Source organism: Dermacentor albipictus, chromosome 10 (assembly GCF_038994185.2).
Source record: "Dermacentor albipictus isolate Rhodes 1998 colony chromosome 10, USDA_Dalb.pri_finalv2, whole genome shotgun sequence".
In the NCBI taxonomy this organism is placed as follows: domain Eukaryota; kingdom Metazoa; phylum Arthropoda; class Arachnida; order Ixodida; family Ixodidae; genus Dermacentor; species Dermacentor albipictus.
Genome location: NC_091830.1, coordinates 93,679,516 through 93,701,725, shown reverse-complemented (window position 1 = coordinate 93,701,725; position 22,210 = coordinate 93,679,516). Strand labels below are relative to the sequence as shown.

Sequence of the window (22,210 nt, the reverse complement as noted above, 5' to 3'; positions counted from 1 at the left end):
ACTGCATTATGGTGCGTATTATAATTTATGAATTGTAGCCGGGATATCCGAAGGGGTATCCACTTGGAAAGAATTCTGAGGGTGACCCGTGTTTCAAGATATTAGTCTTCAAAGTATGCGACAAAATAAGTTGGTGCTCCAGTTACTCTTTTGCCCCAATGCATGTAGCGGCGCGTTACTAACTAATGAAAACAGTGCACTGTTTGAAGAGTGCAAAAAAACAAAGCAAGAAAGAGAAAAAAGAACTCAAAGAACGAAAGTAAGGGTAGACATGGCGCAAGCGCCTTCAACATAAAAACGAATGCACGCCTCTAGCGGATCACGTGAGCTATTCTCGCTTTGGCGCATCTTGCAATGCAGATGTTCTTCAGGAAAGCTGCAGTGCCGAGCCCGCTTGTTAGTGAAAGGATTTCGCTTAAAGAAGAAGGGGGAGGATTGCGTTAGTTGGCTCTCTGCATTTTGGTACGGCAAAGAAATCAGATTTCTCGACGCGTACAGAAATATCAAATATCCAAATGTTACTTTTTCGGGGTCCGCATTAACGTGTCTGCGGATCCTCCTATTACATACATTTCATGACCCCGTGGCATACAAAGTTGACAGTAGCCATTGTCTCCTGCCTACCGCTTCTTTCGTGCGGTTTCTTTTACTGGGGAGAGGGGGGGGGGATCCTAAATAATGTCGTAAATGCACCAACTATGCACCCTAAAAATCCGTTTACCAAGAGTGAATTTTCATCGAAAGTTCGACGGCGCATATCTCAACACCGGTGCCCTCCAGAGAATTCGTTCCAGGTGCATATGCCTTGCAAGTTCAATAGCTACAATTCGCAGAATATGGCTGCTAATAAAATAGTAATAAATGTAGCTAGTGTAATTTTGTTACTCAAACACGCGTCTAAGCGGTATTAGACGTACTGTCGGCCTCATCAAATAATTAAGTTCAATGGTTATAGTTGTGCTATGAGCCACATGTAATGTTTAAATATGGTGCAACAAAAAAAAATATCTTGAAGATGATTATGCTTTGTGTGAGTACCGTAAGTTAGCAGGGGATAAAAAAACAGTGTAAGATTAAGCAAAAGAACTCTGTGAGATACAAAGTGCATCAACGTTCACGGAGTGTTTCGCCAGAAATTCTAGCACTTCTTTTATCAATGGAGGCATCCTCTCTAACGTATTCGTCGTTTTGCTGATGTGCAGATAAAGAATGAACTATTATGAAATATTTTAGAATTCTTTCCGACTTCGAGTCACTCACGCCATATTTGGAAAGAAACATTACACGGCTCGGAGGCTATTTTAGAAGCTAACACTACAGCGGTGTCGTGTACATACGTAGGTATTGAAATATATTTCAACAAAGTTCAGGACGATGCTTTATTTTGGTTTCAACGAAGTTGACGGGAAGAGCGAAGTTTGTTTCCTGGAAATACAACTGCTTGGGCATTTAATGAAATACGTAAAGTTCCCCTCATTTATTTTGCTACGTCTTTCGGAAGAAGCTCCCACACTATATGAAGCTTGTCGTCCTTGACGTACCCTTCACGTTCAAGGTCATCTACGAGAATTGCGCGGGAGGGATAGCCGCTATCGTTACTCGATTGTTCGGGCCTTCCAAAGAACATAAGTTCACCTGCCGTGTTCCACCGTATCTGACGCCGTTTACTTTCGGACGGATGTTTCACGGTCAGCTGAATGTCCTGACTGAAAGGCCACTGTAGAAATTCATCGATCACACCCTTGTGGAGCTGAATATTCGGATGCAATAACACACGGTCTCCCTCTTTCGTGAAGTACACTTCTGGCGACACGTGATAGCCACACATGTATGTCTTCTCGCTCGAGTAAGAATGAGAGCCTTTCGAATAGGCGTCGTCCTTCATTGCTTTGTATCCCTTAGCAAAAAACTCATATCGCCTTATGTTGATTGTATTTAGGGCCAACTCTTTTTGTTTATTCAATGCGCTCGCGTCCTCTTGCTTCTCAGTGCCCTCCACTTCAGTAATGCCAGCAACACTTCCTGCGCACTTTCTGCAGATTGTCCTTGTGCTTCCGTCCAACAATTTTCCAAAACCTTCCTTCAGCGCATCAACACCTTCGCAAGTTTTCTTGAGCACAGCGGTATCCGACGTCAACCGTTCTCTCAACTCCGCTTGCAACGTGTTTTGCATATTGTTCTCTTTGAGGTGGTTGACAGTTCGCTTCGTGTCTTCTAAGCCTTCCTTCAGCTCTCTTATTGAATCGGTTATTGCTCCTGCAAGCATGCGCGCCTCACCGCTGTGGTCAATCAATTTTTCCTCGACTGCTCTGACTGAGGATAACGTAACTGTAGATTGTGAAGCAAAGTGATCCAAGGTACTACTTTCATTTCATTTCATTTCATTTTCATTTCATTTATTGATACTGTGAATCCCATCAGGGATTGTAACAGGAAGGGCTGTATGTTATACAAAGGAACATGGTATAAGGTGTTACTTACTAAATCTTATACAATAAAAAACTTGGGCATATAACAGTTTGATTACGGGATTATACAAGAGAATAAATAGAACTGAGAGGTTATGACAAAGATAATTGCAGTTACAGAGACCAGTTACAAGGTCAGTATTGACGTAATAACAATCGCGCAACAATCAAGGTTACAATAATGCCAACAAGAAAAGAAATGTATTGCACCATTGCCGTGATTATAGTCAAGCACAAACACAGTTAAAATAATAAGGCAACAAGGAACTACGTAAATAATGTGAATAATGTGAAGAATTATTGCTGCAATGCGTATAGTTCATGCGCAATCAGGGTACCAAACGTATCTAAAGATGAGCTGTCAGTGGTACTTGTGCTAAGATTATTCCATTCGCGTGTCGCCCTTGGAAAAAAAGAGTATTTGAAAATATCAGTGTGGAATGGAAATTCGCTTAATGTGTGTGTGTCTTTATGGCGAGTTATTCTATTTGAGGACGTTGTTATGTATTTCATAATAGGCAGTTTAAGTTGATTGTGTATTAACTGATACATGATTTTTAGTCTTGCAAGCTTAGCTCTGTTATGCATGGTTAGGAGTTCTGCCCGTTTCAGTAATGCTGTTGGTGAGTCTGTGATGGAGTGTTTATTATATATGCATCTCAGCGCTTTTCGCTGTACCACTTCAAGTTTTTTGATCAGTTTGTTAGTAAACGGGAACCAAACGGTGTTGGCGTACTCTAGAACCGGTCTTATGAGTGTTTTATATGCGATTAACTTTGTTTCGGGTGGTGCTAGTTTAAGGCGTCTGTTAATGAAGAAGAGCTGTCTTATTGCGGTTGATGTGATATTGTTAACGTGAGAATCCCACCTGAAGTCAGATGTTAGTGTCACACCAAGGTACTTATGCTCATGAACAGATACAAGAGGAATGTTGTTAAGGGTGTACTGGAAGGCTGATGTATGTTTTTTTCTGGTTATAGATAATAGAACAGACTTTTTTAGATTTATATCCATCTGCCAGTCCTTGCACCACTGGGAAACTGCTGTTATGGCGTTATTTAAAGTTCTATGGTCATCAAGGCAGTTAATTTCCTGGAAAAGAACGCAGTCATCTGCAAAAAGTTTGATATTCTGTGAAGCATATGCGGGTAAGTCATTAATAAAGATTAAGAATAATACTGGGGCTAAGACACTTCCTTGGGGTACTCCTGATGTAACGTTAGTTGTCGCGGACCTCTCGTTGTTAATTTCAACAAATTGTGTGCGATTACTAAGATAGTTTTTAATCCAATCAAGGATAGGGCCGCTTCCCAAAGTTAGTTCTAGTTTTGCAAGAAGTTTAGTGTGTGACACGCGGTCAAATGCCTTCGAAAAGTCTAAAAATATGAGGTCTATTTGTTTCTGGTTATCAATGCTCTTGGATATGTCATGTGTTAATTCAATTAATTGCGTAATAGTAGAAAGGCCTTTACGAAAGCCGTGCTGACAAGGGGTTAGGATATCATTTACGTCTAGATATGCGTTTACGTGTTTTAAAATAATATGTTCTAATATCTTGCATACTGTACTGGTTAATGATATGGGCCTGTAGTTTGAAGGATCAGATTTATTTCCTGATTTGTGTATAGGTGTTATTTTGGCAGTTTTCCATTCCGTTGGAAGGGTGCAGGTGGATAATGATTTGTTAAAAAGGAGTATTAGGAATTTTGCCATCCACTGGGCATATCGATGAAGGAATATGTTAGGGATGTTATCTGGCCCTGGTCCTTTTTTTGTGTCGAGAGTTAGTAAAAGATTTAGTACTCCTGTTTCTGTTATAGTTAATGGTTCCATCTTCACACCAGTGCCGGAGGTTATTCCTGGTAGTTCTCCGTTATCAGATGTAAAAATAGAGCAGAAATAATTATTCAAAGAAGTCGCAGCGTTTTTGTTATCCGCAGGAGATGTCGTTCTTTCGTCTCGTTTTTTAGGGTTTAAATAACGCCAGAATTTTTCGGGAGAATTCTTTATAAAGTTAGGAAGTGTGATTGTAAAATAGTGTGATTTGGCCTTCTTAATTTTGGATTTCAAATCATCCATGGCGTAAGTTAATTGTTGAGCAGTTCGTTGTGAGGGATGAGATTTTTTATTTATTCTGATTCGGCGAACTTTCCTTTTTGCATGAATAACGGTCCGAGTTATCCAGGGGTTATGTTTATGAATTTTCTTAGTTTTCAAAGGGACGTAGTTACTGATGCAGTATGACACAACGGACTTAAATTCGTGCCATAAAATTTCTATATCTGTGTTTCCATCATGTGCGAGTTGTTTGAATGACGATAGTTGAAATGACAGTGTATCAATGATGCTTGTATCATCAGCTCTGTTGTAGTCTTTGTACGTAATTGTTGATTGTGAAGAGGGTAGCGAATCTTGATACGGCACCTCACACAATACTAGTTTGTGATCTGACAAGCCGGTTGAAACTTCGAATTTAGCGTTATGGGTGGGGAAATGATTGCTTAAAAATACTAGGTCTAAAATGTTAGAAGTGGATCCTTGTACACGCGTGGGTTCAGTTATTATCTGGGTTAGGTTAAAAGAGAGCATAATGTCAAAAAGAATATCTGCGCAAGGTGAACGGTGATGCAGTGTGTGCCAGTTGATATCAGGAAGATTAAAGTCGCCTAGTAATATGAGCTTGGTGCTCTTCACATGCTGCTGCATATACACGTGCAATGATTGCAACACATTCAAATCAGTAGAAGGACTACGGTAAATGCATCCAACAATGAAGGTGGTAGTGGCAAAGTAAAGTTTGCAAAATACAGCTTCAACCCCCTCAACGTCAGGCAACTTAACGTACGGAATTTCCTTTTTTATCAAAATAGCAACGCCACCGCCTCGTGTTGGCCGATCTTTACGAATAATGACGTAGTTTGGGGGAGTAATTTCGAAGTCTTTGACGTCTTTGGTTAGCCAAGTCTCTGTTATGCCTATAAATTCCGGTTTGAAAGCTATTAATATTGATTCGAGGGGTCCGAGCTTACTACTAACACTTCGAGCGTTAACATTACCGAATGTTATTTTGGATGCTAGGGACGGCGGGGACGCAAGGTTCGCGTACCGACGTCCTGGTTTTTTGTATCGCTTGAAGTGGACGTAATGGGGGTCACCTCATTATTTTCCTCGTCCCAAGAATACAGGCAACTATTTATCTTTAGTTTGTCGTAGACCAGGACCACTTTATCACCGGATTCCTTCCTTGTTTTTCCATATTGCCATAGCTTCTTCCTAATTTCTCGAACTCGCGGTGAGAAGTCTTCGCTGATAGCGTAATCAGTATCCTTGAGTTTTTTACAGTTACGCAAAATTTTTGTTTTGTCTCGGAAGTCTAGGAGCTTAAAGATTATTGGTCTTGTTTTGTTTGCCATTGGTTTGCCTAGTCTGTGGATGCGTTCCATTGCCACTGCTTCTAACTTCAAGGTATGCCTAATGACCTTTTCATTCACCGCGCGTTCCAGAGATTCGGTATTTTCTTCTGTATCTTCCTGCATACCATACACAATAAGGTTCGACCTTCTGGATCTATTCTCTAGATCGTCTAGCCTTAATTCCAAGGACGATACAGTTTTTTGAAGGCTAGCGATTTGTTTAGTGCAAGCTGAAACATTGTCTTCAAGGCATGATAGTCGTTCTAGTTTTTTTTCTATCGATGGCAGTCGTTCTTCCTTTATTGTCTTTATATCAGCGGCGATTTGAGTTAACTGTTTGGCAAGGCTCGAAAGGTCAGGCCCGGGATTTGTCTCGACATCTCCGGCAAGCAATAACAATTTTGCTAGGTACACCATGTCATACAGAGAATCAAGAAGCACCGTAGGGCACGGCAGCACTTTCGCTAGACCTTTGTAGCAGTGTTTCCTTGACCGTGTTGATGCAATGTGAAATATTAGTTAGGTGATCATTTTGGGCAGCATGATCCCTCATAAGATCGTCCAGCCTTTCTTTCATTTCAACTACTCGCACGTCTAAGCTTGCATTCACAGCCACCATCACTGCTTTTTGGTCACTGTCTGATTTTTCTAGAGCCCAGGACGTCAGAGACAGCGCATAATCTTCACATTTGCTTTCTAAATGCCCGGCAACATTACTACGGAGCACGAGCTTCGAACATTTAGGGCACGATGTAGCGTGGTAGTCACACTCATTGCAGAAATGCTTGTTTAGCTCTGATGCAGCCAAAACTATGTCGCAGCCACGTTCTTCATTCCAGCATTTTACCTGAAAGGGGAAAAAAGAGTTTTTGAACAATTTTATACATTAGCATCTTCATACCACCTTCGATATTAACATATTCCATACATTATTTTATGTCTTTGAACTTCCAATGCTTCAAGGTTCGTCTAATGTGAAAAGGTGTGATGAGACATCAAGATATGACTCATCGTAGTGTTGCTATGAAGGGAAGCGAATAAATTCGTTCGTCAGGTGATGCTGTGAGATAGGCGTGAATAATGTTCTTTTAGGATATTCACCGTAATCCCAAGAGAAATGGTTAGGAAGGAACGAATCCGGCAGCCAACCCCACTCTAGCGGCTCCTTAAGCGAAGAACTGCTGCTTGGCCAGAAGAAGGATTCTCACGAATCGGTAATTTTCTCGAGCGAAACTTTGACAGCGCTTGCACCGTGTCTGCGAACTCATGGTATGTGCACTGGGAATTAGGGTGATTGTTGAAGATCAAATGTCTTAATAGGATGAGGTAACTTCCTTAGCTCTAATTGTTTGGCGTTCGAATATTCGCTTTCTTTCCAGTAGGGCAGCGCGGTCCTCAGGTGTCTGAACCACATAACGACCAGAAGTGACTCGGTGTGCTTAGGTTCGGCTGTGGTGAGAAGCTCCTTGAGGTGAGCCATTTATGCTGTAAACGTCCCTGTGGAGCGATGTCAAGGGTACGAAGCACCCAGGGCACACGGAATTAATTTATTTGAGAATCATATTTAAGAAGCGCTACTGACACCAACACACACAGAGAGACAAGTACCACAGAAACAGCGCTGACTGCCAACTAAATGATGATTTGAAGAAGGCCAGCCCTTATATATCCATCCCGGAATAGGCACGCGTACACAAACATCTACATGACAAAATAATTTTCATTCATGAAAAGTCTATTTTTCTGATCAGGCTAAAAACGGCACGCACACACAGCTATATCCAAGCTTCTTCATGCAACATACCTGCATAATTTATCGCTCCTTACTTTTTTCCCTAGAAACTTCGTCGTCTGAATCATGGCAGTGCATATTCACCTGTTCCAATGGAGCGCTAAATGCCATCCATGGCCAATCGTCACGTTGCTGCTGTATGGATGTGCTGAATCATTATAAAACTTCCGGTTTGTCCTACATACACCACGTTGGGCGTACAGTGTGCAAACCTAGTTTTACGATTGTTGGTGACGTGGGGCCTACTATGCTCTCTAATTCGATTGCATACATTACATAGCTTACAAGGGGCCCTGAAAAGTAAATATACATTATGTCGGTCGGATAATTTCCTCAACTTCTGCCATAACTTGTGCAAATACGGGACCACGTGCAGCGTTCTCCTGCCTTCTTCTTTGCGTGCTAGTTCGGAACCTATCCGCTCTTTCTTTTTTGCAAGGTGATTTCAGATACTTAAGTGATGCAACAACGAGGAAGACATGCTTCCGTTTACCGTGCTGTCAGATTTGGAAAACTTTGTTCCATCTCGTGCTCGCATGAGTGCTGCCTGAATACACGTAGCCGCTATGGCCCTCCTCATGAATTTAGAGTGTGCGCTGAAATTAAATACTGATGGACGGGCAAGCGCAAACGCTCAACCGAATTTTATTTCGGTCAGACACGTAAATATAAAACACAAGACATGCGAAATGAAGCAACGAACAAGATATGGGTTCACGTGGTTTCCATGGGTTTATTTTTGTTGCTTCAACTTAAAGAAGAAGGGGGATGATTGCGTTAGTTGGCTTTCTGCGTTTTTGTACGGGAAAGAAATCATATTCCTCGACGCGTACAGAAATATCCCATACCCAAATGTTACTTTTTCTGGTTCACTCACATGTGAGGTGAACTTTTATATATTGTCACGAAAAGACAATTAAAGATGTACCCGGCGTCGACGAGACAGACAACATGGCGTACAAAAAAACCCAAGCCGGCGTCCTCAGCGTCTTCTTCAGCGCCCACCTCTAGCCGAGCGCGCGTTCCAGTCACTTCTTTTTTCAGCGCTGGCTGGTACCTAGTGGCATTATTCCCCCGCCAAAAGAAAAGCATCGACCCGATGCTTGCTAAAAGAAAGTGAAAGTGTGGAAGTCATATGAGATCGGGTTGTCGCCGCCTTAACGCGCGAAATACGGTTTGAGGCGAATAACATGCACTATCTCTGAGTGGTGCTGTCGACGCCGAGGCGACGCGGCACCGTCGGGAAGGACCTCAGAGTTCACTACCGCGGCGTATCACTCTGTAGGGTCCAACGTATCTACTCAGCAGCTTCTCGGACAAGCCCTGGCGACGGATTGGAGTCCACACCCAAACTTGGTCACCTGGCTGGTGCTCGACTTGTCGATGTCGAAGGTTGTAGCGTCGTGCGTCTGTACTCTGCTGCTTTGTGATGTGTATGCGCGTGAGTTGACGAGCTTCCTCTGCGTGTTGAGTAAGTTGCTCGGCGTCGGAAGTAAGTGATGCGTCGGTGTCATGCGGGAGCATAGCGTCTAGCGTGGTCTGGACCTCGCGCCCGTAGACAAGACGGAACGGTGTGAATCGTGTTGTTTCCTGAATGGCGGTGTTGTACGCGAACGTAACGTACGGCAGGACTTCATCCCATGTTTTATGCTGGACGTCTACATACATAGACAGCATGTCAGCAATGGTTTTGTTCAGCCGTTCCGTCAGTCCGTTGGTCTGCGGATGATAGGCAGTGGCCTTGCGGTGCTGCGTGCAGCTCAACTCGAATATGTCCTCTATCAGTTGGGCCGTAAAGGCAGTTCCTCTGTCGGTGATGACATGTGATGGGGCACCATGTCTTAGGACTATCTGATCGATAAAGAAGTGGGCAACTTCGTAGGCCGTGGCACGTTGTACAGCTTTCGTCTCGGCGTAGCGTGTTAGATAGTCTATGGCGACTATAATCCACTTGTTTCCGCTGGCTGACAAGGGAAATGGTCCCAGAAGATCCATGCCGATTTGATCAAACAGCGCGCTAGGTGGTGCGATGGGTTGGAGTAGCCCCCCGGGCTTCAAAGACGGTGATTTCCTACGTTGACACTGACGGCAGCTTTGCACGTAACGCTTCACCGTGGTAGAAAGTCTGGGCCAGTAGTACGTCTGGCGTACTCTGGCAAGCGTACGTGAAAATCCCAAGTGTCCAGACGAGGGCTCAGGATGGCAGGCTAGGAGATTGTCGTCACGGAGGGTGGCAGGTACGACTAACAGATACTCTTTGTCACTGGCACTCGAGTTTTTCTTGTAGAGGACGCCCTGTCGGAGGCAGAAGGTCGAGAGACTGCGAGAAATGTGTCGTGGGATTGTAGCATTCTTGCCTTCTAGGTGATCGATGAGAGGGCGTATTTCGGCGTCTTCGCGCTGCCGTCTGGTCAGGTCAGGTGCGGTGAGGGCCCCAAGGAATGCGCCGTCTTCGTCCATGTCCTTATCGCAAGTCTTGACGGGAGCGCGCGACAACCTGTCCGCATGTTCGTGTTTGCGGCCCGATTTGTAGACGATGGTAACATCGAACTCCTGCAGACGGAGACTCCATCGAGCAAGTCGCCCGGACGGGTCTCGTAAGTTGGCTAACCAACACAAGGAATGGTGGTCTGTCACCACCTTGAAAGAGCGACCATAGAGATAAGGCCGAAATTTCATGATGGCCCACACAACCGCTAGACACTCTTTCTCGGAGGTGGAGTAGTTGATCTCGGCGCGTGAAAGGGTGCGACTGGCGTAAGCGATCACTCGCTCGACGCCTTCCTGGTGTTGAACGAGTACAGCGCCAAGACCGATGTTGCTTGCGTCGGTATGCACCTCGGTGTCAGCGTCCTCGTCAAAGTGAGCGAGGACGGGTGGTTCCTGCAGGCGCTGCCGTAATTCCGTGAAAGCTGCGTCCTGCTCGTCCGTCCAAACGAAGGGTGTGTGATCTCGTGTGAGGCGTATGAGTGGTTCGGCGATCCGGGAGAAATTAGCGATGAAGCGACGATAGTACGCACACAGACCGAGAAAGCGGCGTACTGCTTTCTTGTCACGAGGAGTCGGAAAAGCAGCAACAGCAGATGTTTTGTCTGGGTCAGGCTGGACGCCGTCGGCGTTCACGACATGACCGAGAAACTTCAACTCTTCATAACCGAAGTGACACTTGTCGGGCTTTAGTGTGAGATTAGCGGAGCGGAGCGCCTCAAGTACCGCCTCTAAACGCTTCAGGTGTTCTTCGAAGGTCGCCGCAAACACGACGACGTCATCTAAGTATACTAAACAAATGTGCCACTTCAGACCCGTCAGTACAGTGTCCACCATTCTCTGGAATGTGGCCGGTGCAGAACACAGGCCGAATGGAAGTACTTTTAATTCGTACAGTCCATCCGGGGTAACAAAGGCAGTTTTTTCGCGATCTCGTTCGTCAACTTCGATTTGCCAATATCCGCTCTTCAGATCTATGGATGAAAAATACCTGGTTCGCCGGAGTCGATCTGACGAATCATCGATCCGTGGAAGCGGATAAACGTCTTTTTTGTGACGTTATTAAACTTTCTATAGTCAACGCAGAACCTAATAGTTCCGTCTTTCTTTTTGACGAAGACCACCGGCGATGACTAAGGGCTTTGGGATGGTTGTATGACGTCATCGTCAAGCATTTCTTTCACTTGTGCGTTAATCACGTTGCGCTCTTTCGCCGATACGCGATAAGGCAGTTGTCGTATCGGACGAGCATCCTCATACGTAATTATTCGGTGTCTCGTGATGGGCGTCTGGCGTACCTTAGAAGAAGATGCGAAGCACTCCTTGAACCGAAGGAGCAACTCGCGCAGCGCTTTCTGCTTTTCCTCTGAAAGGTCTGAATTGATGTCGATATTGCTGAGTGTCTGAACTGGGTTCTCCTTCGTCGCAGACGCAAAACATTCAGCAACGTCTGCTATGGGCTCAGCGAGAGCGATAGTAGTACGACGAAATAGGTGCCGATGTTCCTGGCTGAAATTCGTCACGAGGAGCGCCGAAAGTCCACCTCGAAGCATAATAAGACTGCGGGCTGCACATACACCATGAGTCAGCATAAGAGAGGAATTGCCCTCTGCAACAGCTTCGCCGTCACGCAGATCGTCGCATACGACCATTACCAGGACACTTGCGCGTGGTGGTACAGTTACACTGTCGGCGTAAACTCGAAGCGCGTTACGTCGGTAATTGTCGCGGTTGTTCGCTGCTCTTTCTGTCGAAAAAGTCACTGTGCGCTCCCGGAGGTCTATAATGGCACCATACTCACGCAGAAAGTCGACGCCCAAGATGAGGTCCCGAGAACAATCGCGGAGTATAAGGCAGCTGGCTGGAAACGTGGACCCACGAATTTATACTCTGACCGTGCACATGCCCAACGGTGTTACGGTATGCCCGCCAGCAGTACGAATTTGCGTTCCAGACCAAGGCGTGATAACTTTTCTAAGTTCCGTCGCTAGTTTTCCGCACAAGATTGAGTACTCGGCCCCCGTGTCCAATAAAGCACTAACGTGGCGGCCGTCGAGCACAACAGGTATATCAAGCGAGAGTCTGTCGCTGAGTTCGGCTGCTGTCGTCGTTGAATCGTGCTGAATGGACCGTGTTCGCGTCGATGGGAGGTCTTCGGAAGGGCGATTATCAGCGGCCTCGCCCCCGAAGGTCGCTGTTCTTAGTTTTCCCGGCGAGGGCTTGGCGATCGTCCCTGCGCTGCCATTGGAGGGCTTCTAGGTGCGGGGAAAGAACGCCTGGGGGACGGCGAGCGCGACTGCCGCCGCGGGAACAGTGGCATACTCTGCTGGGTCAAGTATTCTTCTATCGCCCTAGGCCTTTCGCCATTTCTGGGCCTAGGTGAATCCGCGGCAAAACCTTGCAGTCCGAGGCGGCGGTATGGATACTCGCGGTATACGTGACCGGCTTCTCCACAATGATAGCACAGAGGCCTTCTGTCCGGGGTACGCCAGACGTCAGATTTCCTTTCCAGCGGGCGACGATCCTCCATGCGTTGGATCGGTTGCACAGATGGGAGCGGGGGAACGTATGACGCGGCGTAAGACGTGGCGGGGTCGAAATGGATCGGAGCGGGGACAGGGACTCGCCTCAAAATTTCCTCATACGACGGCCGCTGCAACTGTGCTGTCACAGGCAGCGCATTGTTGCTTGGAACGGGACCCTGAATCGCTTGCTGCACTTCCTTCCTCACAAGGGCAGAAATAGAACCTAGCGTGGGCTGAGGCGGACAAGTGAGCCGTTGAAGCTCATCACGCACCACAGAGCGGATAAGATCTCGGAGAACGTCCACGTTTCCAAAGGCAATCGCGTCCGTCAGTGAAGCCGCGTTCGCGTGCCTGTCATACGGAGCTGAGCGCTGGTCCAAAGGTGAAGTTGGGTTCAATTGTCTTTCATAGAAAGCTGAGCGCTGGTGTAACATCTTCTCTATCGTGGTGGCATCGGTTAAAAATTCAGCCACGGTCTTCGGCGGGCTTCGAACAAGGCCAGCAAATAGCTGTTCCTTAACTCCCCGCATCAGATGCCGCAGCTTCTTTTCCTCGGACATGGTTGGGTCCACCCGACGGAAGAGGCGCGTCATATCCTCGACGTACGACGTCACGCTCTCGTTCGGCAGATGAACGCGGGATTGGATCGCCCGTTCGGCTTGTTCGCGGCGATCAGCATTGGTGTAGGTCTCTAGCAAGGCACGACGGAACTCGAGCCACGATTTGATGAGCCCTTCTCGGTTCTCGTGCCAAGTGCGGGCACCGTCCTCCAAGCTGAAGTAGACGTTCCTCAACTTCGCCGCGTCGCTCCATTCATTTATCTCGGCAACGCGCTCAAACTGGACTAACCAGTCTTCTATATCCTCGAAGATATCTCCGTGGAACACTTTCGGCACTCGGAGATTCTGCAGCAGGTACTGAGTTGCCGTTGTGGCCGTACCTTGCATAACGGTCGATAGAGAGGTCGATGTTCCTTCCATATTGGTCCGTGGGGGCGTCGATGTTGCTGTGGAGAGATGGTCAAGCTCCGGAGGCAATCCTCGGACTCTCCTGCTGGCCCGGTGAACAGGGGTGTCCACTAGTATCGGACTGGTACTCCTGCTACGAGGAGGGTTTCGTGGCATCGGATGAAGCGTACCCCGCACCTCCACCAGTTTTGTCACGAAAAGACAATTAAAGATGTACCCGGCGTCGACGAGACAGACAAGATGGCGTACAAAAAACCCAAGCCGGCGTCCTCAGCGTCTTCTTCTTCAGCGCCCACCTCTAGCCGAGCGCGCGTTCCAGTCACTTCTTTTTTCAGCGCTGGCTCGTACCTAGTGGCAATATGCTTCTGACTCAAATTAGATTTATTTAAAAGCCGGCGTTTGCCCGTGTCGATATCAATTTGTACTTCTCTTTACTTGCCACCGCAACTTTTCTTAAACAATATGAACTAGCTTGACCAACCACAATATTCATGGAGCGACAATCTGCTTATGAGGCACACCGTATTTGGGGGCTGCAGATTAATTTAGAAGACCTTGGGTTTTTTTAACATGCCCTAAATGCGCTGTACACGAAGATTTTTGCAGCTCGCTCCCATTGAAACGCAGCCGCCGCAGCTGCGATTTTACCCCGCGACTTCGTATTTACTAGCGCAACACCAAAGCCACTGAGTAATCACAACGCGTGATCCGTGTTTGTGCGGCTGCCGGCAACGTTAGAGCGCAGTCATTGTGACCACGCCTCCGCCGCTGATTGGCCACGTCGCTGTGTGGCTGCCGCTAACCAGACAACTGGGTCCCAGACCCATCATCTCTGCGGCATGAAGAATTCCTTGTCCACGAGCGAGGTCAGCCAATGACCCGAAAAAGAAATGCGGCGAGTTACCGTGACGCTAACGTGGACGCACAATAAAAACACACCCATTCCGCGGGAAACTTGTATACGCATATGCATGGAGAGCTGCGTGATCCCACCCTCTGCTAACGATGAAGTACAGGCTGTAAGAGTTATTATACGCGATACCGATTCAATGAATTGCGAGTCGAGCGCAGATGGAGCAAACACAGACGCAGCAAGAGACAAAAGCTCCGGGTATTGTGATTGAATCATTGAACACTCTACGTTTATATCGTTAATCACAGAATATCAGGTATTACATTAATGCAATTTAGTCAATCAGTATTGCTTTTGATTAGCGCATGCAACCTAGCATCCGACGCCACGGAAGAACATTTTCAGTTAGCCATCCGCGAAGGTCAACACGTAAACTAACGACTGACCATCCTCACGGATTCCGAACAGGCCTGCGGCAACATGCTACAAGGAACAATTGGAAGACCTGCTGCACGAGTCCTAGCCCAAACACTCAAGGAGCACCCTGAGGACTTTACCACCAAACCATCATCTGGATACCGCGCCACACTGGCATCTCGGGCAACCTGCAAGCCAACAGGGCAGCTCGAGGATTCGTACATATCCGAGCACTCATCACGCCGGCTGCAGACGACGTGGACCCTGTCGACCTCGAGTATTCAGGCACGGTGAACTGCCACAGACGGCGTCGCTTGCGATATCCACCACCCCATCGAATTCCGCAGACAGAGGATGCACATAACCTACACATAAATCATCGGATACACCCCACAGCCTACAGGGACGAGTGCCCGTGCTGTGGGGCCACACAAACACTCTACCACAATTCGTCGGAGTCCCCAATACACAACATAGAACACCCCGACACGAACACCACGAGGGAGCAATAGGAGGCACTGCTGTCCAGCTCGGCCCTCGTCGACCAGCTCAAGCTGATACAGAGAGCTGAGAAGATGGCAAGAGCCAGCGGAGCCCTGGACTAGGCGCCCCGACCATTAACGGTTTTTCTGATTATTCTTTTAATAAAGTTTATCTAGATATCTATCTGCAAAATAAATGCCGGAGAACAAGACAGACGAGAAAAAATCAAGGAAGATGCAGAATGCCTGCGTAAAAAATTATTAAAAGATAAAGACAAAGAAGAGCACCCTATGTCTCAATAACGGGTGCGAGTGAGCGCACCAAATAGAAAGGCAATAAATGAATAGTGTTGCTTTATACTCGATGCATATTACGCTGAATATTTCTGATTGTGCACGGGTTCACATAGCTTTCAATCAGCAGTAAGTGGAACCTAGGATTATGGCGAGTTCAAAGCAACATCACATAAGTACGGACAATAGCGCCCAAATATATGATTCTCTTCACGGTTTCACTCCTAGGTAATATAATATAGCCTTTCATCGAGCTTACACGTAATTCATCCGCTCTAACAGAAAATTGCCTGTATTTCTAACAATTCCCCATTTTGTTTTTTCAGTATTGACACGTGTACTTATCTTTATCGGGGGACCACGTTTCGCCGCTTAACAAATGTAATCGCACAGCGTGGGACGCACCTGTACACTCTAAAAATTAAGAGAGTGCCGGGCACTCCCTTTGAGGGAGTAGCGGCTTGTCCCATATTTCACTCTCTTTTCGAGAGTAGATCGACCCTCTTTGAGAGAGAGTAGGTCAACTCCTGTTGACAGAGTTTTGTTACTCCGCCGCAAGGGATTGCTAGTACTCTTCTGCAGAGTGATAATACTCTTCCCACAGGGAGTGCTAGTACTCTTCCGCAGAGTGGTAATACTCTCACCGTAGGGGTAATGGCACTCCACCAGACCGAGTACTTCTACTCCCCCAAACAGAGTGCAACTACTCTTCCCAATACCCTCTTAGCGAAGTCCTGGCCACGCATGCAGGCAGGAAATCAGATCAAATTAGGGTCGCTGATACACCGTTCTCTAGGCGGCTCCTCAGACTCAGTGGCCCGATTCCAAGCGGCCTTCAGAATAGGCGTGAGCAATGTTATGCAGGATTTTAAAGTCATTTTTCCTGGCTATTTGCTGCCTACCATGAGTCGTGACGGCTCGTAATCGGCCTATGCGTATGTGTCCCGAACGCCACTGCGGAGAAAAAAAAGCTAATTCACATTTAATCCGCAAATATTATCGCATATTTTACAATCAGGAGACAGAATCTAATTAGAACACAATAGTCGAGGGAATTACACACTTATGGAGAACCACATTGCTCTATACATCACGTGGATTCGAACCCGCGTACACTCGCATCTATACAATTCAAAGCACACATCCTAACCATTACACCACAAAGCCACCACGCTCAGTCGTGTTGTTTTAGAGCTTATATACATAACAAATGTATTTGAGGAATCGGCTGCGGTGGTTGGAGTTTCTCTGCAGTGTGCTGTGCTGTTGTGTACTGGAATACGTTTGCGTTTGCATCATTTCCATTCCTTGCTACGACTAACGGAGGAATACAACGTAGACGACGACGTGAGAACTATTCACGGCTTGTCGTCACCCCAGGAAAATAACAAATGTGCCGTTCAGCTCACGATCGAGTGCTTTTCCAGTCCATGCATTATATGTTCTCCGAAAATACGCGGATACAAAGTATCGTGCCAACCATCCACGTATGTGAATTTAAGTCGCGCGTATACTGGTGAGCATTTCTGTTTATTTTTTCCGCCAGTTCCATTCGTATGTGGTCAACTGCGATGCCAGTACCAGGCATTTCGACGTGCCTCACGCTGCCGTGTAGGCGTTCTTTTCAAGTGCATTAGTTTAGAGTTTGGTTAAGTCCGCTGTGAGCTGTTGTCCTGCATTAGCAGCGGATCGTTAGCGTTTTGAAGAGCACGCATTCCAGCATTTGGAGACTGCTTATGCCGATAGCCGCGTCACATGCATTGGCACGCATGTTTAAATGAGTAATGTGTCCACTTGTTACGCGTGCACTGCTCGTATCCTGTGGCAGTGCTCGTTCTAAAAGCTTCGAAGACCATCTACATTCATACGTGTGTTCAATATATATGCACAGGATTGACTTGCCGGCTAGTTGGTTGAGCATTTTAGAAGAAACAGCGCAACACAAGGACGACGCAAAAACATGGACAACACCACGAAGCGCTGGTGTGGTCGATGCTTTTTTTCGTCGTGGTGTTAGCGCTGTTTCTTCTTCCACGATACACGCACACCACAGGTACGCGAAAGTTTAGGAGTATAGGGCGTTAACTTTGTTTTCCCCGTTTCCTCTCAGTGTCAATGGCAAAATGCGTTGCCCGAAATACCGCACGCTTACCCCCATATTCAGAAATGCATCATAACTTGAAGCCCATGCTTGACTTGATCTAAATGACGCAAGTCGTGAACGCACCAAAAGAAAGGCAGTGAGCGTCTGGGGGACGTTCGCACCAGGCGTCGTTTATATAAAGTCAAGCATGGGCTTTGTATTATTATACATTTCTGAATACGGGGGTTAGTCATCTACTTCTCACAGAAAATGTCGAAGAAACGCCCACCAAAACCAGGCACATTCGTAAACCTAACTAGGCAATACGAAGCTCCATAGAAAAAGAGTGGTATTAAAAGCTTTCAGTATTTTTCTTTACTCCAAAATGGTTGCGCTCTCGTTGTTTCGATGTACAGAGATGATGCAGCGTTAGCTAAAAAGCATGAATTTCCGAACTCCATGCCAAAATAAGCTTGTAAAATTATTTAGGTGCTAGAAACCAGGGTTTGTAGCGATCCTTGAAAACCCTTTATTTCTAAAATGCCATTTTCAAGGCATTGAAAAGCCTGGAATTTTTAGAAGTACTGGAAAGTCCTTAAATTTGTACACTTGGCTAGACATAGCAGACATTGCCAAGTGTTTTTTTTTTCCTTCTGTGACATTCTTCGCATGTCACAGAGAATTGTCTGTGGAGGTAATAGAAGGAAAGCGACATCCTTAAAGTTCAAATTACAAAGGAGCTGCAGATACCAGTTTTAGGCACATGGAACCGGCGACAAATGTACTTGGAGGAGCAGAAGCAGGAAGCTCAACGGTTGAGGCATTCAAAGAAAAGCCGTGATGAGTAAATTGAGAGCTACAGACACAATAAAAGATCACCTTTCTCCGGTGCTGTGTTGTTCCGCGATCTTGAGCGCGCGCGCGCGCGGTGGAGAACTCCGAGTGAAAAAGTAGAGCGCTCGCTACGCGTTCCTTTGAACTGCGGCGGCCTGTTCTCTTAGAAGCAAAACGATGTGTTCTTTGCTCAGCGTGCATGAATGATACATTGCCATGTTCGGGGCCAGCCACCTACAGTTGAAGCAGAAGATCACGCTACGTTTTGTTCTCTATTGCCGCAAGAGTAGAACTACTCTCTCTCTCTCTGAAGGGGGAGAGTGAAAAGCACATTTCACTCTCTCCTTGGTGAGAGAGTGAACAATGCATTTCACTCTCCTCGACATTTTGCGAGAGTAAAACGACGCTTTGAAGAGTGAACCGGCCGCTTCACTCCTGCGATACCCTTCCTAGTTTTTAGAGTGTAGGTATCCGAAGTTTCTGGAAAGTTATCGATGCTTCCACCCGGCTGTCTGTTGTCGCCGAACCTTCTGTTATCTGATTTCATCGCGTGAGGCGAATGGTGTAGAACTTTGTGGAAGGCACACGGGTCCGAACGATTAGTCTGGAACATTCGACGGCTGATCTGTAAAGGCCAACGCGCTTGACCCGCTGAACAGATTTTCGCCCATCGGTGACCGTGTTCGCCGCTATCGTGGTGCTATAAGTGTAGCCTGTTTTTGTGGGCACAGGTTCGCCAAATAAAAGTATTCGTTGCATATTCTGTGAGCATATTCTGTGAGTCTTTCACAGTATTTGCTACTGTGTTCTTCAACTTCACCACCACGTGACATCTTACCCAGGACCTCCACCAGATGTCACGTGGTGGTGGCGTTGAAGAACACAGTAGCAAATACTGTGAAAGACAAAACTTTTATGGGGCGAACCTGTGCCCACAAAAGCAGGCTACATTTATAGCACAACTATAGCGGCCAACACGGTCGGCGATCGTCGAAAATCTTATCTGCGGGTCAAGCGCAACGGCTTTTATAGAGCAGTCATCGAATGTTCCAGACTAATCGTCGGCACCCGCGTGCCTCGCACAAAGTTCTACACCAGTCGCGTCACGCGATGAAATCAGATAACACAAGGTTCGGCGACAACAGACAGCCGGGTAGAAGCATCGATAACTTTCCAGAAACTTCGGACACATACAGGCGCGTCCCGCGCTGTGCGATTACATTTGTTAAGCGGCGAAACGAGGTCGCCGGATAAAGATAAACACACGTGTCAATATATTCAGTGAACTTCGCAAAATTGATCTCGCTAGCATTAGTACACGGATTATTTTCCTCACGCATTGTTTTCCTACCTTCCGCCTGAGCAGGTTCTCCAAAGGAAAAGCTCTCCAGTCTGACTCTTGCGGAAGAAACTGGTCACCGTCGAGTGGGCAGGCGTGACCCTCATGGAGCACGCACTGATCGTAGCAGCTGTTGCAAAGCACGTGTCGACAGGGCAGAAAAACGGTCACTCTGGGCAGCACACCACACGCGTTGCATATTCTGTGAGCAGGAATACGCTCGGCGAAACGCAAAGGTCTCCAGTCCAATTCTTCGGTAAAACCACACAGTGTGTATCGCTGATCTTGAGAAGCCATGACGGAGCGCACATATGTCGACTGGCAAACGTCGTTCTGCGGAAACTTCAAAACGTTGCCAGCGCTTTACCCTCTGAGCGGTTGCCAAGGTTGCTATCATTCTGATAAGCGTACGCCGTTTTGCTCATTGTTCACGGCGTCGCTCGCGAACGGGTATGGAACGGTGGAGAAATTATCAGATCGCCTAGCTGCGCAAATGTAGTTACCGACAATGTTATCGCCTTTACGGATACTTGATTTGTAAAGGTCACGAACGTTGGAACTACAAGTTATGGAAAATCTCCTGAGACACCGACGATCACTCTACGATAGAAGCTCCACTAGCTGTGAAATGAAGAAACAATCGGATAAAAAAAAGAATCTTGAAAAGACCATCTGAACCCTCTCGGCCTTTCCTCACTGTGGCTTCTAGGTGCTGCTGCTGACTTGCGAGTCGCTCTTTCTTGAAATAAAATTTTAGGTATTTTCCCGTTGTGGAATCGAACGACGGTTTTCAAGTGAAGCGCCCCAATGTTCTATTGATTAGGCCACAAGATTTTACTCTAAGGTACAAACTTGTACAGCCGTTAGCCCACAATTGCACTCATACATCCTTGGCAGGAACGGCAACCTGATCGAACACCACGTGAGTCCCAGTGCTTAGCACGGGTGCGTGAGAGCACAGTAGCGCTCACCTGTTTCGTTGATGTCAAAGACGCAAGAATGAACTCGGCAAATTTATATTATTTAAATACCAGCTTTAAGCAAGCTGCGATTCCCGTGTACCTCTGGTACACGGGTTACAAGTGCAAGCTTAAGTGCACTTGGAGCGAGTAAGTTTTGCCGCTAGTGTCATTCGCAGGCTGCCACACGGGCAGGCTTAGCGACAATTGCTGCAGAGCGCACTCGTCGACGAATGTGTTCGGCGAAAGCACTTCTTTGTGGCGAAGTGTGTACACTCTTAGAACTGTAGGGAGTGTAGCCAGAGCAGTACAACTGTGTTACTATTGCTACAGTTTTGTTGCTCCGTGTGAAGTGGTGCGGAGTTGGCTGCGGGACTGGCTCTCTGCGCGAAGGAAGAGTGAAACAACCTGCGCGCTCCCTTCAATTCAGGTGGCATTCCCGGCTCATTCAACTCCTCCTCCGACATAGCGCAAGTGGGGTCCGACACGCCATCCTTGGCAGGCAGAGCACTGCCGACAGTCTTTTAATGCGCTTGAGGTAATCAAGGCGCACAAGAATGCGTATACACTCTTGGCTGTCCAGAAGTGCATGTGCTTATATATATATATATATATATATATATATTGTAACGGACAGTTAAAGGAATCCAGATACAACTATTTATTGTGGGCTAGCTTGTGCCCTGGATTAATTAAAAAGCACTGCCGCGTTCTACACGGGAGATCAGGAAGGCCTTCTTCTTCTCTCTCGAGCGTCGCTTCACCTTGTCTTCTTCTTGTAGACGCCGACAACGGTCACCTGCGATGCGAGTGCGTGCGGCGAAAACACGTGCCATTATTTCGTCGTCTTTTCCTCCAATGCGCCGTGGTCGTCTTGAGGGGGCGCACGAACCTGCGCGCGTTTTTTAAATGTTTCTGCCTAGTATCATTATCCCCCCTCCAAAACGCATCATCCCGATGCGTAAAGCGACGAAATTTTTCACAAGCAGTTGTCCATACTAAAGTGGTATATGGCACAGAAAAGATGTTTGGTCGAATAATCACTGCCTGTCATAATATGGCTTCAGTCTGACCACATGTACAGTTTCTGTGCGACGCCGGCATCGTGATGAGCTCACTTGTCCTTCTGGCGTAACTTCGTAGTACAGGGGACTGATGCGGCGAGCTACTCGGTAAGGGCCGAAATAACGGCGCAAAAGCTTTTCGGACAGGCCGCGCGTCCGCACGGGGGTCCACACCCATACTCTGTCGCCTGGTGCATACTCGACTTCCCTTCGCCGCAGGTTGTAACGGGCC

General features: G+C 46.9%; 2 protein-coding genes across 2 annotated transcripts in view; both read right to left on the bottom strand.

Moving 5' to 3' along the window:
• Positions 1–22,210, bottom strand: part of LOC139050971 (TNF receptor-associated factor 6-like) — a 112,699-nt gene that overhangs the window by 33,092 nt on the left and 57,397 nt on the right. The gene's annotated exons all lie outside the window — the stretch shown is intronic.
• On the bottom strand, positions 1,377–20,286 carry LOC139050411 (TNF receptor-associated factor 5-like). The gene is made up of 3 exons (XM_070526750.1): positions 19,968–20,286; positions 6,345–6,728; positions 1,377–2,368 (listed from the first exon to the last, which is right to left on the bottom strand). The coding sequence occupies exons 1-3, from the start codon at positions 20,250–20,252 to the stop codon at positions 1,478–1,480; spliced, it is 1,560 nt and encodes a 519-aa protein (XP_070382851.1). The 5' UTR covers positions 20,253–20,286; the 3' UTR covers positions 1,377–1,477.

Bases quoted from the DNA above. Each gene is read 5' to 3' on its own strand.
- LOC139050411 (XM_070526750.1), bottom strand. From the start codon at position 20,252: ATGGCTTCTCAAGATCAGCGATACACACTGTGTGGTTTTACCGAAGAA. The intron at 6,729-19,967 runs GTAGGAAAACAA...TTCCCCTTTCAG, and splicing joins AGAACCTGCTCAGGCGGAAG to GTAAAATGCTGGAATGAAGA. The intron at 2,369-6,344 runs GAAAGTGCTGCC...ATGAAATGAAAT, and splicing joins CACTGCTACAAAGGTCTAGC to GAAAGTAGTACCTTGGATCA.